The sequence below is a fragment of the Octopus bimaculoides genome, chromosome 28, assembly GCF_046866305.1.
Source record: "Octopus bimaculoides isolate indiv1 chromosome 28, ASM4686630v1, whole genome shotgun sequence".
In the NCBI taxonomy this organism is placed as follows: Eukaryota; Metazoa; Mollusca; class Cephalopoda; order Octopoda; family Octopodidae; genus Octopus; species Octopus bimaculoides.
This window is the reverse complement of record NC_142955.1, coordinates 14,419,846-14,434,350: the sequence shown is the minus strand read 5'-3', so window position 1 is coordinate 14,434,350 and position 14,505 is coordinate 14,419,846. Positions and strand designations below refer to the sequence as shown.

Here is a 14,505-nt window from a genome sequence, read left to right as displayed (position 1 = left end):
AAAGAGGGGACAGAGAGAGAGAGAGAAAGATAAAGAGGGGACAGAGAGAGAGAGACAGAAAGATAAAGAGGGGACAGAGAGACAGAGAGATAGTAAACGGTGAAGTAGGGAGGGGTGATAAAGGGAATTAGAGAAGGACAAAGGAAGAAAACTGTATAGAGTAGAGAGTCGCATCAAAAGGTGCAGATAAACACTTACTTGGAAATGGATGCGTCGCGTTCAATTAACTAATAAATAATATATAATACATAATAATATTAATAATAATAATAATATATTTATATATATACATATATGTTGACAGATGTACATTATATATATATATATATATATTCGTATTTTATGCATATACATTCCTTATGATTTATACATATACGTTTTGTAGCAATCATGCTTAGATTTTTATATTATATAGTGTGTGTGTGTGTGTGTGTGTGTGTGTGTGTGTGTGTGTGTGTGTGTGTGTGTGTGTGTATACACACACAAACATATTATTTATACCTTATATATACACATTTTATAAAGAATGCTACCAGTCGTTTATACTTTATGTATATATGCATATATTTAATATCTCATATATGTTTTTGTACATCTCATATACGTTTGTGTGTGTATGTAAATATATACGGGTGTATATGTTTCTCTTTCCTATACCTTATTTCTATATACATTTTTGCTCACCAGTTTGAAAAACCAGATCTACAGATGGAATATACAGGGCGTCTGATTGTACGACAGAATTACATTGGTGTTGAAGTAGAGAAGGAGGGAAATGGCATAAGAGAAGTGATTCTGTCAGCCACTGGCAAGAGAGAAGACAATGAAATGTCCATGAACATCGCATACAACACAGGTAACTATTAATAGTGATTGTTAACTACAAGTGAATAGAGTAATGGGTGTATATGTGCTTAGTTTAAGGTTAACTGATTGCTGCAGTGAACATGCAATGTAACAGTGAGACCTCTCCTCAAAATATCCCTGCTTTTATTTAAATAGGGGCCACATGAACCAATGAGGGAGCTTCTATGTAGTCACTTGACTTTACACAATGTAACAGCCAAATCTCTCCCTCAGCAAGCTCCCTACTGTCTTTAAAATAGGGACAACATGAATCAATGACGGAGCTTCTATGCAGTCACTTGACTACACAGCCATAGAATATCTTCGTCAGTGAATTCTGTACGACCAGCACGAGGGTGGGAAAGCGAACGTTAACAACGATGATGATTATGCTCATCAGCAGCAGTATTAGGTACTATGTTTTGATATAAGAGATGATGATAAGGCGATGAGCTGGCGGAATTGTTTGAGTGCCGGACAAAATGCTTAGCTGCGTTTCGTCCGTCCTGACGATTTCAACTTTACCTTTCATCGTTTCGGTGTCGATAAAATAAATACCAGTTTAGCGTTGGGGATCAATGTAATCGTTATGCCCCCTCCCCGAAATTGCTGGTCTTGTGCCAAAATTTTAAAGTAGTATAAGACATGAGTGTCAAGGCTGGAACTGCCTGTGAGGACAGGTCTACTGAATCAGGTGTAATTTAAGCAACAACAAAAACATCTGATATTATTTTGAGTCTCTTGTTACCTGTTGATATTTCGGGTTACACCTCTTCTCATCTATAAAAAAATACTTTCTCTTTTACAGAAGATCCTAGCAAGAAAGTCGGATTTGACGCCAAGCTGAAGGACGAGAAATTCATGTTACAAATTTACCGTAAAAAGAATTATTGGAACAGAGGAAACGATTTCTCGCTCGCCATTGAAAAGAGGCCCATGTCTGTGATGTTTTACAGTTTTTTGTGGAACCCTTCGGTCTTGACTGACATCAAGGTAAGACACTTGAGTTGTTTCCTAACTTTTGATGAGTTTGTCTGCTGCAGGAAAAAAAACAGGAATTTTGGTTTTATTGTCGGCATTCCAGTCTGATTTGGTCTGGTTTCTCCAGCTGGATACCCTTTCTAACACCAACCACTTTACAGTGTGTGCTGGGTGCTTTGAACATGTCAACAGCATGATCAGTTTTAGGTGGTGCAGGCACATGACTCTTGCAGGACAATCCTCTTCATCAAATGGATCAACCTTACCATTTCTGCTGTGGATGACGGGTCTTCTTGAGGACAGCATGGTATCAGGTATCTGTGGCAACTCCAAGGTGTCATCTGAAATTGTTTATTTTGGGGGATTTTTTTTTTTTTTGGTTTTTACGCTTTCACCCATCCTAAAGTGCTCATTCACTATATCAGTGGTCAGCACTTTGGTCAGTATTGACCCCTAGGGGGTACATGTAGCTATCCAAGGGGTTAATAAACACCGGAAATTACTTTTGAGCATTATGGGTGCTGCATTATTAGCAAATTGAATCTGGAAGAGTGTGGGTTATTGACGGCTAAAACTTGTATTCACCAAACATATTTCCCATTAAATATTCTGATTATATCAATATATTATCACTGAGTTTTGATTTTCTTCATCAATTTTTTGAAGTATTTTCATTATATTTCGGGATGAGAATAATCAAAACGATTCCCGCCCACCAAAATTTCAGAACTTGTCCCTATATGAGAAAGAACTATTATTTTTGGTTTGACTCAGGTTCGGTTTTATTCCTGGTAGAATTTATGTGGGTAACGGGTTACTACCGGTAACCTTAGTTATCCACAAGTTTTCGGTATTCTTTCAAGCGCTTAGTCTCCTCTATGTTCTACTGGCTTGTCCCTGAGTAGCTATATTTGGCATTTCTTCTTCTTCTTCTTCTTCTTCTTCTTCTTATTATTATTATTATTATTATTATTATTATTATTATTATTATTATTATTATTATTATTATTGTTCAGTAGTTTTATTTTTATAACGTGCTTTCACTTCACTACCGAGCGCAGCTCTGTGCGCCTTGGGTATGTGCTGTGGTTTGCTGTGGTGCTTTTATGTTTACTGTATTGAAAGTGTTTTGCGTAGAATGTGTGCAGTACCCAGTAGTGCAATTTTCTGTATGTTATATATATTTGTAAGTCCTGGTATTTTTGTTATGTATTTGTCTGAGTATTTTTTAATTATACCTAAGGCACCTACTATGATAGGAATTGTTTCTGTTTTTAGACTCCACATTCGAGTTATCTCTATTTCCAGGTCTTTGTATTTTGAAAGTTTTTCCATTTCTTTTCGAGAAACGTTGTCATCTGCTGGTATTGATACATCAATTAGAAAGCATTTTTTTCCTTCATGATCTTTGACAACTATATCTGGTCTATTTGCCTTAATTTCTCTATCTGTGTGTATTGGCATATCCCAGAGTATGGTTGCTTTCTCGTTTTCTGTGACCTTTTCTGGCGTGTGTTTATACCATCTTTTTTCTGTTGTTATTCCATAGTGTTGGCATAGCTTCCAGTGTATATAGGTCCCAGCTCTGTCGTGTCTGTGAATATATTCCTTCTTAGCCAGGACTGGGCAGCCAGAGATAATATGATTTATTGTTTCTTGTCGATCTCCACATATTCTACAGTTACTTGTTATATTTCTTTTCATTATGTGTTTTTGGTAATTTCTGGTGGGGAGGCTCTGGTCTTGTGCAGCAATTAAAAATCCTTATTATTATTATTATTACTATTATTATTATTATTATTATTATTATTATTATTATTATTATTATTATTATTATTATTACTATTATTATTATTATTATTATTGGTTTCTTCTTCCAGGAATACGTCACATCACAAATGCGTACATTTGGACAGAAAGTTCAAGATAGAACTGAAAGAGCTGTCGAGAAAATAAACCAGGAATTTGTCACAGCTATGGACGTACTCTTGGAAGACTTCAGACCTGTTATTGAGTATTTGGGTAACGAACTGATAGACATTAAATCACAATCTTACACCTATCTGAATAAAATCACGAAATCTAAATACTACAAAGTCGCCCGCACCTATGCCAAACTTGCTTGGAATGAATTCTGGGATTTGTATGAAGTCGCTGTGGAAGAACTTGAGAAACAAATGGAATATTGGCAGCAAGTTGTATCTCATTGGATGGTTGAACTTCAAGTAAAATTGGACAGTTATATTGAGGAGGCCAAAGAAATCTACTCCGTAAGTAATAAAGATTAAAATAAAGTAAAATAAATTTGAATTATGCACAAGAAGTAGCTCTGTAACAAAAACTGAGGCGTTGTGCACTCGTCTGGTTCATTGGTTTCAGTCAAACCATCCAACCCATGCCAGCACGGAAAATGAACGGTAAACAATGATGATGATGTTGATGACGATGTGTCCATCAATTATTAACTCTCTCTCTTTCTTTCTTACAGGCATTCGAGCAATACCTGATCGATATAGGTGAGATGATCGAGGAACACTACAACCTTGCCATCGAATACCTCTCCTTTCTGCAAGACGATATCAACTTACATATCAGTGAATTCTTCACCATTATAAGAGGTGAGTTATTGTTGTTGTTGTTGCCGTTGTTGTTGTTGTTTAGCACCAGGTCACTCCTTGTTCTAGTAGACCTGCGATCAAAGGAGTTCCAGCTATGACCATCCCTGCCTTCTGACATGGTGTATCTAAGACTGCATTATCTAATGTGCCTGTCTCTGTTGATATGAATTGTGATAACTCTCATGTTTGGCAATGATTCTTGTCTGATGAATGTTGACTCACATGCTTGACAAAGATTCAATCCCTGCTTATTATGTTGTCTTTTGTTTGATAATGGCTTCTGTTGTGCATCATAAGCTGTGTTTTGAGGATGATGTGTTGTATGTATGATATTTCTTATGGATGAGGCGTCATATGTGTATGATGTGTCTTATGCATGATATATCTTGTGCATGATGTCTCACGTTTGATGTATCTGATATTACATGATCTGTTGTAAGATGTCTTATGTATAATGTACATTATGCAAGATACATTTTGTGTATGATGTACCGTATGTATGACATGTCTTATGTATGATATATCTAATGCATATGTCTTGTGTATGGTGCACTTAGTATATGATGTGTCTTGAGTGTTGCTATTATGACTCTCAACTATCATAATTCTCATTTATCTCCCTTAGAATATGTATATGCGATCTCTGAATCTCTTGACAACGCTTTCTACAAAATGTCGCATGTATTTTCCTCTGATGACCAAAGCACAGTTTACAGGTTGCTCAAGTTTCCCAAGAATGCCTTCAAAGAGGTAGGTTTGTTGAACACATCCTTCTGTATATCAAATGCTTTGAAGATGGGATGAGGGCACCAGGGAATGTCAAAGGATTGAGCAAATTAGAAGATATACAGCAAGAATTACCAAGAATTTTCTTTCGTGGATTGTTCCAGACTAAATTGAGTGAGAGAATGCGTAACAAAAGAGTATTGTCTAAAACACCCTTCCCACACACGTACATGCACACATGCATACTCATGCGTATACACACACATATTTGGCAGTAGACATTCATACACAGACGTATATATGTCATCATCATCATACAATGTCTGTTTTTCTTGCTAGCATCAAGGTAACGTATATATATATATATATATATATATATATATATATATATATATATATATATATATATATATATATATATATATATATATATATATATATATATATATATATATATATGTATATATATATATATATGTATGTATGTATATATATATATATATATATATATATATATATATATATATATATATATATATATACATATATATATATATATATATATATATATATGCATGTATATATATATATATGTATATATATATATATATATATATATATATATATATATATATATATATATATATATATATATATATATATATATATACATATACATATATATATACATATATACAAATATATATGTACATGCATACATAGAGACATAGATATATATAAATACATATACATATATAAATATATATATATATTTATATATATATATATATAAATAGATACATATATATATGTATATATATATATATATTTATATATATACATATATATACACACATATATATGTATATACATACAACCAGCTAACACTCCTTTTTTCATTTTCTCTTCCTCTTTCTTTCTTCTTTTCTCCCCTATTCATTTTGACCATTCTCCTCATTTTAACATACACATCTTTTCTCTCCTCCCCACTTAATACTACCACTACATTCTCAAAATTTCATTCACACCACAAGAGCCCTTTGAATGAACAGCACATGAAATCTACGTCTTCACACTTTCCATTTGTAATGACAAAATATGAACTGCTATCGGAATTTACATACAGTTGACAAGAAGCATTTCTACCACTTCAACACACCCCTTTAAATAATGGAACTGCCACTATAACATCCTGCATATATTTTTATTTTTACTTTATTCTATTATTTCCCTTTATACTTCTTATTTCCATCCTTTTCCAAAATATCTCCTTATGTTGAACACTACTATTTCCCTCTATTTAACCATATCACATCGTCTCTGATGAAGGGATATCTTTACTATCCCAGAAACAGCTGTAAGACTAACTTTATCTTTATAAATGTCCTGAAAATTCCACACAGCCTTGGCTTTGTTGTCTCATCTTATCTAACACACACACACACGCACGCACACGCACACGCATACATAAATATCATATCTTCTGCTTGTTTAAGTCTGGTATTTATCTTATCGGGGTTTATTGCCAAACCACTAAGTTAGAGGGATGTGAACAAACCCACACCGGTTGTAACGTGGTGGGACACACACACACACATACACATATGATAAGCTTCCACAAAGTTTCCATACACCAAATACACTTTCAAGGTATTGGTTAACTGTGGGCTATAGTAAAAGACACTTGCCCAAGGTAACATACAGTGGAACTGAACCTGAAACCATATGGTTGCAAAATCAGCTTCTTAACCACACAGCCATGTCTGTTTCTTTCTATGTATTTATTATGGATTTTTCAACCTTTCTATCCTTTTTTTTCTGTTTCCTCTCCCCACAGCTGCTATGGGCCCTGGAATACTGGAGACCATCCGAAATTCTAATATCATTCAACAACATGATTTTCGACCGCTTGAGATATAAAATAAACTACATAAAAGACTCATTAATCCAGCCGAGTCTCAGTTACATGGAATTTAATCCGGCTAAAGGAGTTTTCATGGTACTCATCGATGACAGATCAAATGCGATACTCAAAGAGATTTCAGAATATTCTACAAGTGCCCTAAGGAAAATAGTCCTTCTAGGGGACAATGGATTCATGTACACCAGTGACTGGGGTTTTTTCGATATTTATTACGACATAAAACCAAGTTCCGATTTTAATGACTGGATCCCGCCATTCAAAGGTAGATTGTTTGTTATAATTATTATTATTATTATTATTATTATTATTATTATTATTATTATTATTATTATTGTTGTTGTTGTTGTTGTTGTTGTTGTTGCCTTTGCACAGTTTCTAACACTAGAGATGTACTACAGTGTCAGCTGTTCACTACCAGTGAACTAAGGTAACACCTCTTATTTTTCGAGCACCTTCTGGAGTATTCGAGCCGTTCCAAACAGTGCTGTTTTCTGCAAGTTTTACTCACTGTTCCCAGGGCTCCGGCAATTATTGGTACTACTGCTACCTGTTTCATTTATCACAACTGCTTAACTTCCCAAGCTAACCTGTCATATCTCTCGACTTTTCTTTCTTCCTTATCGCATACCTTGTTGTCAGCTGGGCATGCTCTATCTATGATCCAGCATAGTTTGTTTTCTTTCTCAATTAAGACTATGTCCAACTTCCTATTCTCTATCATGTGGTCACACTGAATCATAAAATCTCACAGGATCTTTGCATTTCTGTTTTCGACGATGCCTTCAGGTTTGTGGTCGTACTAATTCTTTGCTCGGTCAAGTCCATACTTGTTGCAGAGTGTCCAATGGACAATCCTTGCTATATTGTCGTGGCGTCACTTATATTCCTTCTGAGATAGTGGTGCACATTGGCTGGTAATATGCCATACGGTTTCACCATTTTGTCCACAGATTCTTCACTTATCAATTTCTGTTCTGTTGTCTATTCTGTATTTTATGTTGTTTGTTCTTAGTGCTTGCTCTTTGGCAGCACAGACTAGAGCTTCCGTTTCCGGTTTTCAATCACTTTTAGTCATCTGCAGCCATCCTTTTTCTCTGTCTGTCTTATCTTCAACATCCCTATGAAATTGACCATGCATTCTTTTCTTTACCCACCTATTTTCACTTTCATTCGTTTTCAATTTCTTGTATAGTGCTTTATCTTTGCAATCTTTCATCCTACACAAGCCTGACCTTCTTACTTTTAATAATAGCGGTTCTGTGGAATTTTTTTACATACGATGCTATGTTGTTTTCTTCTGCTCTAATGCTGTGTTCACATTTAATAATAAGTCCTCTTCCCCTCTTTTTTTTTTTTTGGTACATACAGTCTGTCTGTGTCACTTGTTGGGTGAAGTGTCCCATATCTAGTTAACAACTTCCTTGTCTTTGTTTAGTTCGTCTACTGTCCATGCAATTACCCCTGCTCCATATCTAAGGAGTGAAACCGCCCATGTTAGATAGCTTCGATCTTATTCCATCCATTTAATTTCGACTTGAGGATCAGACTCAGTCTGCGCAAGTACTCCACCTTAAATTTTTCCGTCATTTCTTTCTCCATCAATTTATCCATTTCCAATATCTCCCAGTACATATAGCCCGTCTCTTCTATCTGCTTTATAACCTCACCCGACGGTATCGTTAGCCTGTCCATACATTTGATTTTGCCTCTCTTCAAGTCTGACACATCACACTTTCTCAGTCCGAACTCCATTCTGATATCAGCACTGAAAGTATACACTGTATCAACGAGGGAACTGACTTAGGCTTCGTCTTTACCATAAAGTTTGAGATCATCCATGAAAAGCAAATGGTTGACTTTTTGCTGGCGTCTTTTGAGTATATACCCAGCTTTTGTTTTCCTCAGAATCAGTGTTAATGGTATCAAGCACAGTACAAAGATCAGTGGGGACAGGCAGTCCCTTTGGAAGATGCCCCTCCTAATTTCTATTGTCCCTAAACTTCTTCCGTATGCTGTCAGGTCCTTCCTCCGCTTCACCATACTTTTTTAAAGCAATCGCTCGACATTCGATGCAATACCAAATAGGTTCATACTCTCCATAATCCAAGAATGTGGGATCATATCGTACGCCTTATGGTAGTCGATCCATGACATGGCTAAGTTACTTTTCCTCCCCTAGCAGTCTCTAAGTACAGTTTTGTCTATCAGGAGTTGATCCTTGGTACCTCTGCACTTACGCTTGCAACCCTTCTGCTCATGTGGCAGGACTTCATTTCTTTCCAGATGTCCGTACATTGACTCTGTGACTATTCCAGTCAATAATTTCCATATAAGTGGCAAGCAGGATATCGGCCTGTAATTGTCTACCGTATTGCCTTTTTCGATGTTTTCCAGGCACAGCACTGTCCCACCCAATGTCAACCTCTCTGGTGTTACTTGGTCGGCATTTAACAAGGTGTTGAGTTGCGCAGCTATTCGTGCATGACATTCACCAAATTTTTTCGCACAGTTTCCAATGAAGGACTTGCGCTACCTTATCGTGTCACTACATCTTGTAGTGGCTTGGGTGTAAGTCCAGGGCACTCGTTTGTGATAAGGGCAATGGTTTAGTCCACTCTATTACAGATGCGGCACAGCGGTGACACTTGCTATTATTATTATTATTATTATTATTATTATTATTATTATTATTATTATTATTATTATTATCATCATTATCATCATCATCATCATCATCATCATCATCATCATTATTATTATCATTATTATTATTATTATTATATTTGTTGAAAACTCACAGCTCACTTTGCTGGGTATGATGGAAAGTATCAGCTGTCCACAACCAGCAGACTAATGTGACACTTGTTTACTGGTCATGCTTCAAGAACCTTGCGAAGAATTTTTGCAGTTCCAAGTAATGCTGATTTTTGTAGGTGTTCTACTTTCACATTTGCACTAATCTTTGTCATCTATGTTGGTAGTTGAGTGTTGATACTTCCAAGTGCACCAATTACTATTGGTATCACGTCTACTCTCTTTATTGGACACCAGCTTCGTAATTCCCACTTCAAATCGTCATAATTGTTTAATTTTTCTTTTTCTTTCGCAATGATCCTGTTGTCACCGGGGTATGCTATGTCGATTATCATGCATGTTCTTTCTTTTTTATTCACCACAACATTGTCCGGTTTCCAATGTCCGGTCAGGTAATCGCACTGGATCATTATATCCCACAGGATTTCGCAATTCTCATTCTCGGTGACTCCTTCTGGGATTTGCTCATACCACGTCTTTGCTTTTTGTAGGCCGTGATTTCCACAGAGCTCCCAATGGATCATTCTTGCACATTGTCATGGCGACTTTTGTATTTGCGTTGTGCCAATTTCAGGCTAACGATGCGCCATACTGTTTCTTCCCTCTCACCACACATTCTGCATTTGTCGTTGTCGATAGTGTTGTCTATTCTGCACTTAACATAGTTGGTCATTAATGTTTGCTCTTGAGCTGCACATATAAGGGCTTTTGTCTCTATCTTCAGGACACTCCTCTTCATAGCCAATGGTCCTCTGTATCTGTCTTCGTATCCATATCTCTTGCAAACTGGCCGTACATTTATTCTAGCTTTAGTTTCTGAGTTCAAATTCCACCAAGGTTGATAAAATAAGTACCAGTGGCATACTGGGGTCAATGTAATCAACTTCTCTTCTGCTGAAAATTGCTGGCCTTGTGTCAAAATTTAAATCCTTGTTTTAAAATAAGCACCATGTTGATTGTTAATATATTGTGTTAAGTGTGTTTCTGTATGTCTGTTTTTTTCTCTCTAATGTACAGCCCAAGCCAGCCTCTTTAAAGACAAACATGTAACCACATTCGACGGATACCATTATGACTTCCAAGGATCTTGCAGTTATACCTTGGCCGAGGCGAAAAAGAACTTCAAGGCGGTCGCCAAGTTTGATGAGTATCAGAAAAAGATGACATACATAACGATCACAGACTCAAGCTCAAATGTTTTTACTATTTATTCCAATGGCAAGGTAAAAATACAGAACATTCACACCATTGTACATGGGTCGGGCTTTTATAGGTTTTATCAGAGATGATCGATTTGGTTTCTTGTCTGTTCTGATTAAAATAGTTACTGAAAACTCTTCAAAAAATATTTAAACCTACTGCTTTAATTCTTTCAATACCAACCTACTTCTAGGATACAAACTTCCTATTTTAAAGAGTTCTTAACTAAAGCCTTCCATCAAAATTCCATTTCAATTTATGTTCCAAACACCAGCTTTATGATGACAAAATTATTTTATTAAACTCTTCATCTGTTTCGAAATTGATTGAAACAAAGGCTGTGTGTTTCAACAGAAATATGGTAAGGAAAGGGTTAAAAAACAACTTTATCTTTACCAGGAATAACCTGGAGTTAACGCCTTTGGTACCATCCTACCTGAGACCAGCCCTTGTTTGAAAATGATCTCCATTAAAACTTCTCGTTAATCTTATCAATTTGTTTCAAATATCAGCTTAATAATGACAAATCGGTTTTGACGGCAGAGAGCTGGTAAAATCGTTAGCATGCTGGGTAAAATGTTTGGTGGCATTCGTGTTCAGAGTTCAAATTCTGCCGAGGTTGACTTTGTTTTTCAGCCTCTAGGGATCAATAAAATAAGTACCAGTTGAGCACTGGAATCCCCGAAATTGCTGGCCTTGTGCTATCCATCTCCGTATTGAGGGAGGTTTTCAGGGAGGCAATCCAGTGTCTCTCCTGAATTGATCTACATACATTGTGCTCGGACGAACTGCTTGAGTATGGCCATGCTTTGGCATCTATAGCAGTAGATCATTTACCTGTTCTTGTTTTAGCTCACCAGCAATATCCTTGGGATCCTTTCTTGGGAAAGGATCAGAAGAGAATGTTATCGCAGGGTGAGAGCAATACTGAAGACAGAGCTGAACGCAAGAAACAGGTTCGAAGCGATCAATGCTCTAGCCATACCAGTCGTGACTTACAGTTTCAATATCGTTAACTGGTCAATTACTGAAATATGTATGCCTGGCTTTGATCTAATTCTCTTATGTCTTTTACTTCAGGTATACGGTGTCCTCTAATTTTGTATTTATGTAGTATTTTTCTGCTCTTCTTGTTGCTTAGAAGTATTGATTGTCTACTAGTTTCATTAAGGATTGGCAGATCTTTTCTGTTATTTTCTTCTTTTTTTTTTCCTGTGTCTTATTTATCCACAGGGTATGTTTGGGTGGTGATACTCCTGTTTGGATGGGTTTTAGGGAGTATCCAGCTCCTTTTGTTGCCACAGGCGCTGCTGCATATATTATATAATTTAGCCTGGTCATATTGACATTAGTTATATTCATATCTTTGACAGGTCACTGCTGCAGACTCTGAGGTTCAACTGCCATTCACTAAATATTACACACACATTTACCGAGAAGGCGACACTTATATCCTTGAAAACAAACGAGGCTACAACATCAGGTTCAACCCTAAGATTGAACTCATCACCCTCGAGATCAGTGGGTGGTTCTTCAGTCGAGTCGGAGGTCTGTTCGGTTCTTACAACAACGAACAATTCGATGACATGGTTCCGAATAATGCGTTGCGTAGAAGGAGCCTGGAAGAGTTTGTCAATTCTTGGACAGAGGAAAGAGGCTGCAGATCCCGAGATGTCGCAATTCAGCACGATGTGAAGGACAGCTACTTTTGTTCGGAAATATTCTTGGACTCTATTTCACCGTTCCGACATTGCTTTAAACAGGTAAATTATTTTAGAAAGTGACTGTATGACAATTTTTAAAATAAAGAATAACGTTTCTGATATTATTGCCTTTCAGATATATATTTTTTTATATTTGTGTGTGTGTGTGTGTGTGTGTGTGTATGTGTGTGTGTGTGTGTGTGTGTGTGTGTGTGTGTGGCTAATTCTTCATCAGTCAACGTACAAAAGAATATTACAATTTCGTGTCATTATCGTCGATATTGTCCACTTTTTGGTGGAGCCTGTAGCAAACAGCCACTGGGAATAGCTAACGAGTACACGGGACAATGACGAAAACAAACAAGACAAAGTAAAATAATTATAATAATTATACATATGCAGCAAAAACAGCCGGGTGGCTGCCAGACAGACGAGTATGGGTAACTCAAAGGAAAATGAAAATGTCCTGTAGGACTAAAGATAGAAAGTTAGAACAATGGAAGAAGGCGACAAACTGTGTGGGATAAAGAGGCCAACACTCACACTCACACACTGTGTGGGATAAAGAGGCGTACACTCACACTCACACTCAACTGATACTGTGCAATGATTACCCGAAAATATTTCAATTATTTCAAGTCATGTTGAATAATTCTCACCGGTTTTGTTGTTTCTATATCTTTGTACAGGTGTCATCAGAGCCTTTCTACCACATGTGCGCCTTAGAAGTGGACGAGCGGTCACCGGTCAACACCCTTTGCGATGTTTCAATGTATTACATTGACCAATGTTCCTATAAAGACGTGCCGGTCACACTACCGAAAATGTGTTGTAAGTAGACAGACTTGTTTAAGATCAGTGGGCAAAATACAGAACGAAAACATACATACATACATATATACATGTATATACATACACACACACACACACACACACACACATATATATATATATATATATATATATATATATATATATATATATATATATATATATATATATACATATGGCGGTCGGACTAATAGTGATGATCAAGTGATAGTGTTAGTGGTGAAGGTCATATGTCTGCACTAACTCGGCTGAGCTGAACTTAAGACAGAAACCAGCAACACACACACACACACCTTCACATTCACATTCTTCCATTTCTCTAACTTAGACATAACTCTGGCCAAGCTGGAGCAACATTATAAAGACATATATTACGTTTATCTCTCTTTTTTAATACCTTCACTATTTCTCTTTCCAGATGGCGGAAGTTCTTAAACTGAATTTAGCCAGCTTTCCTCAAGAGAGAAGACGAACATCAATATTTTCCAAATGCAAAACGATTAAAAAACAAATTTTAATAAAAGATCCGATGAAACTATTTTGTCTTTTCGTTTCTTTCATTCCATTCCCATCTCGTATCTTGTCATCTTCATTCTGTTCCTTTTCCTGCAACACACATGCATGCATACATGCATAGACAGACAGACAGATAAACAGACAGATAGACAGACAGACAGACAGATAGATAGATAGATAGATAGATAGATAGATAGATAGATAGATAGATAGATGGACAGACAGATAGACAGAAAGACAGACAGATAGATAGATAGATAGATGGATAGATAGATAGATAGATAGATAGATATGTTTCTTTATTAGCCACACAGGGCTCAACATAGAGGGGACAAAATACAAATGT

At 36.3% G+C, this 14,505-nt stretch overlaps 1 protein-coding gene across 1 annotated transcript in view; it reads left to right on the top strand.

The window, feature by feature from the left end:
- The window catches only part of LOC106879028 (uncharacterized), a 61,112-nt gene extending 46,931 nt beyond the window's left edge, over positions 1-14,181 (top strand). The window contains exons 21-30 of the mRNA XM_089344378.1: positions 688-856; positions 1,655-1,839; positions 3,708-4,097; positions 4,316-4,445; positions 5,071-5,195; positions 7,009-7,357; positions 10,927-11,132; positions 12,483-12,872; positions 13,502-13,643; positions 14,062-14,181. Coding sequence (XP_089200504.1) covers positions 688-856; positions 1,655-1,839; positions 3,708-4,097; positions 4,316-4,445; positions 5,071-5,195; positions 7,009-7,357; positions 10,927-11,132; positions 12,483-12,872; positions 13,502-13,643; positions 14,062-14,078 — 2,103 coding nt within the window. The 3' untranslated portion in view covers positions 14,079-14,181. The remainder of the gene's footprint in view (positions 1-687; positions 857-1,654; positions 1,840-3,707; positions 4,098-4,315; positions 4,446-5,070; positions 5,196-7,008; positions 7,358-10,926; positions 11,133-12,482; positions 12,873-13,501; positions 13,644-14,061) is intronic.
- The last annotated feature ends 324 nt before the right edge of the window (positions 14,182-14,505 follow it).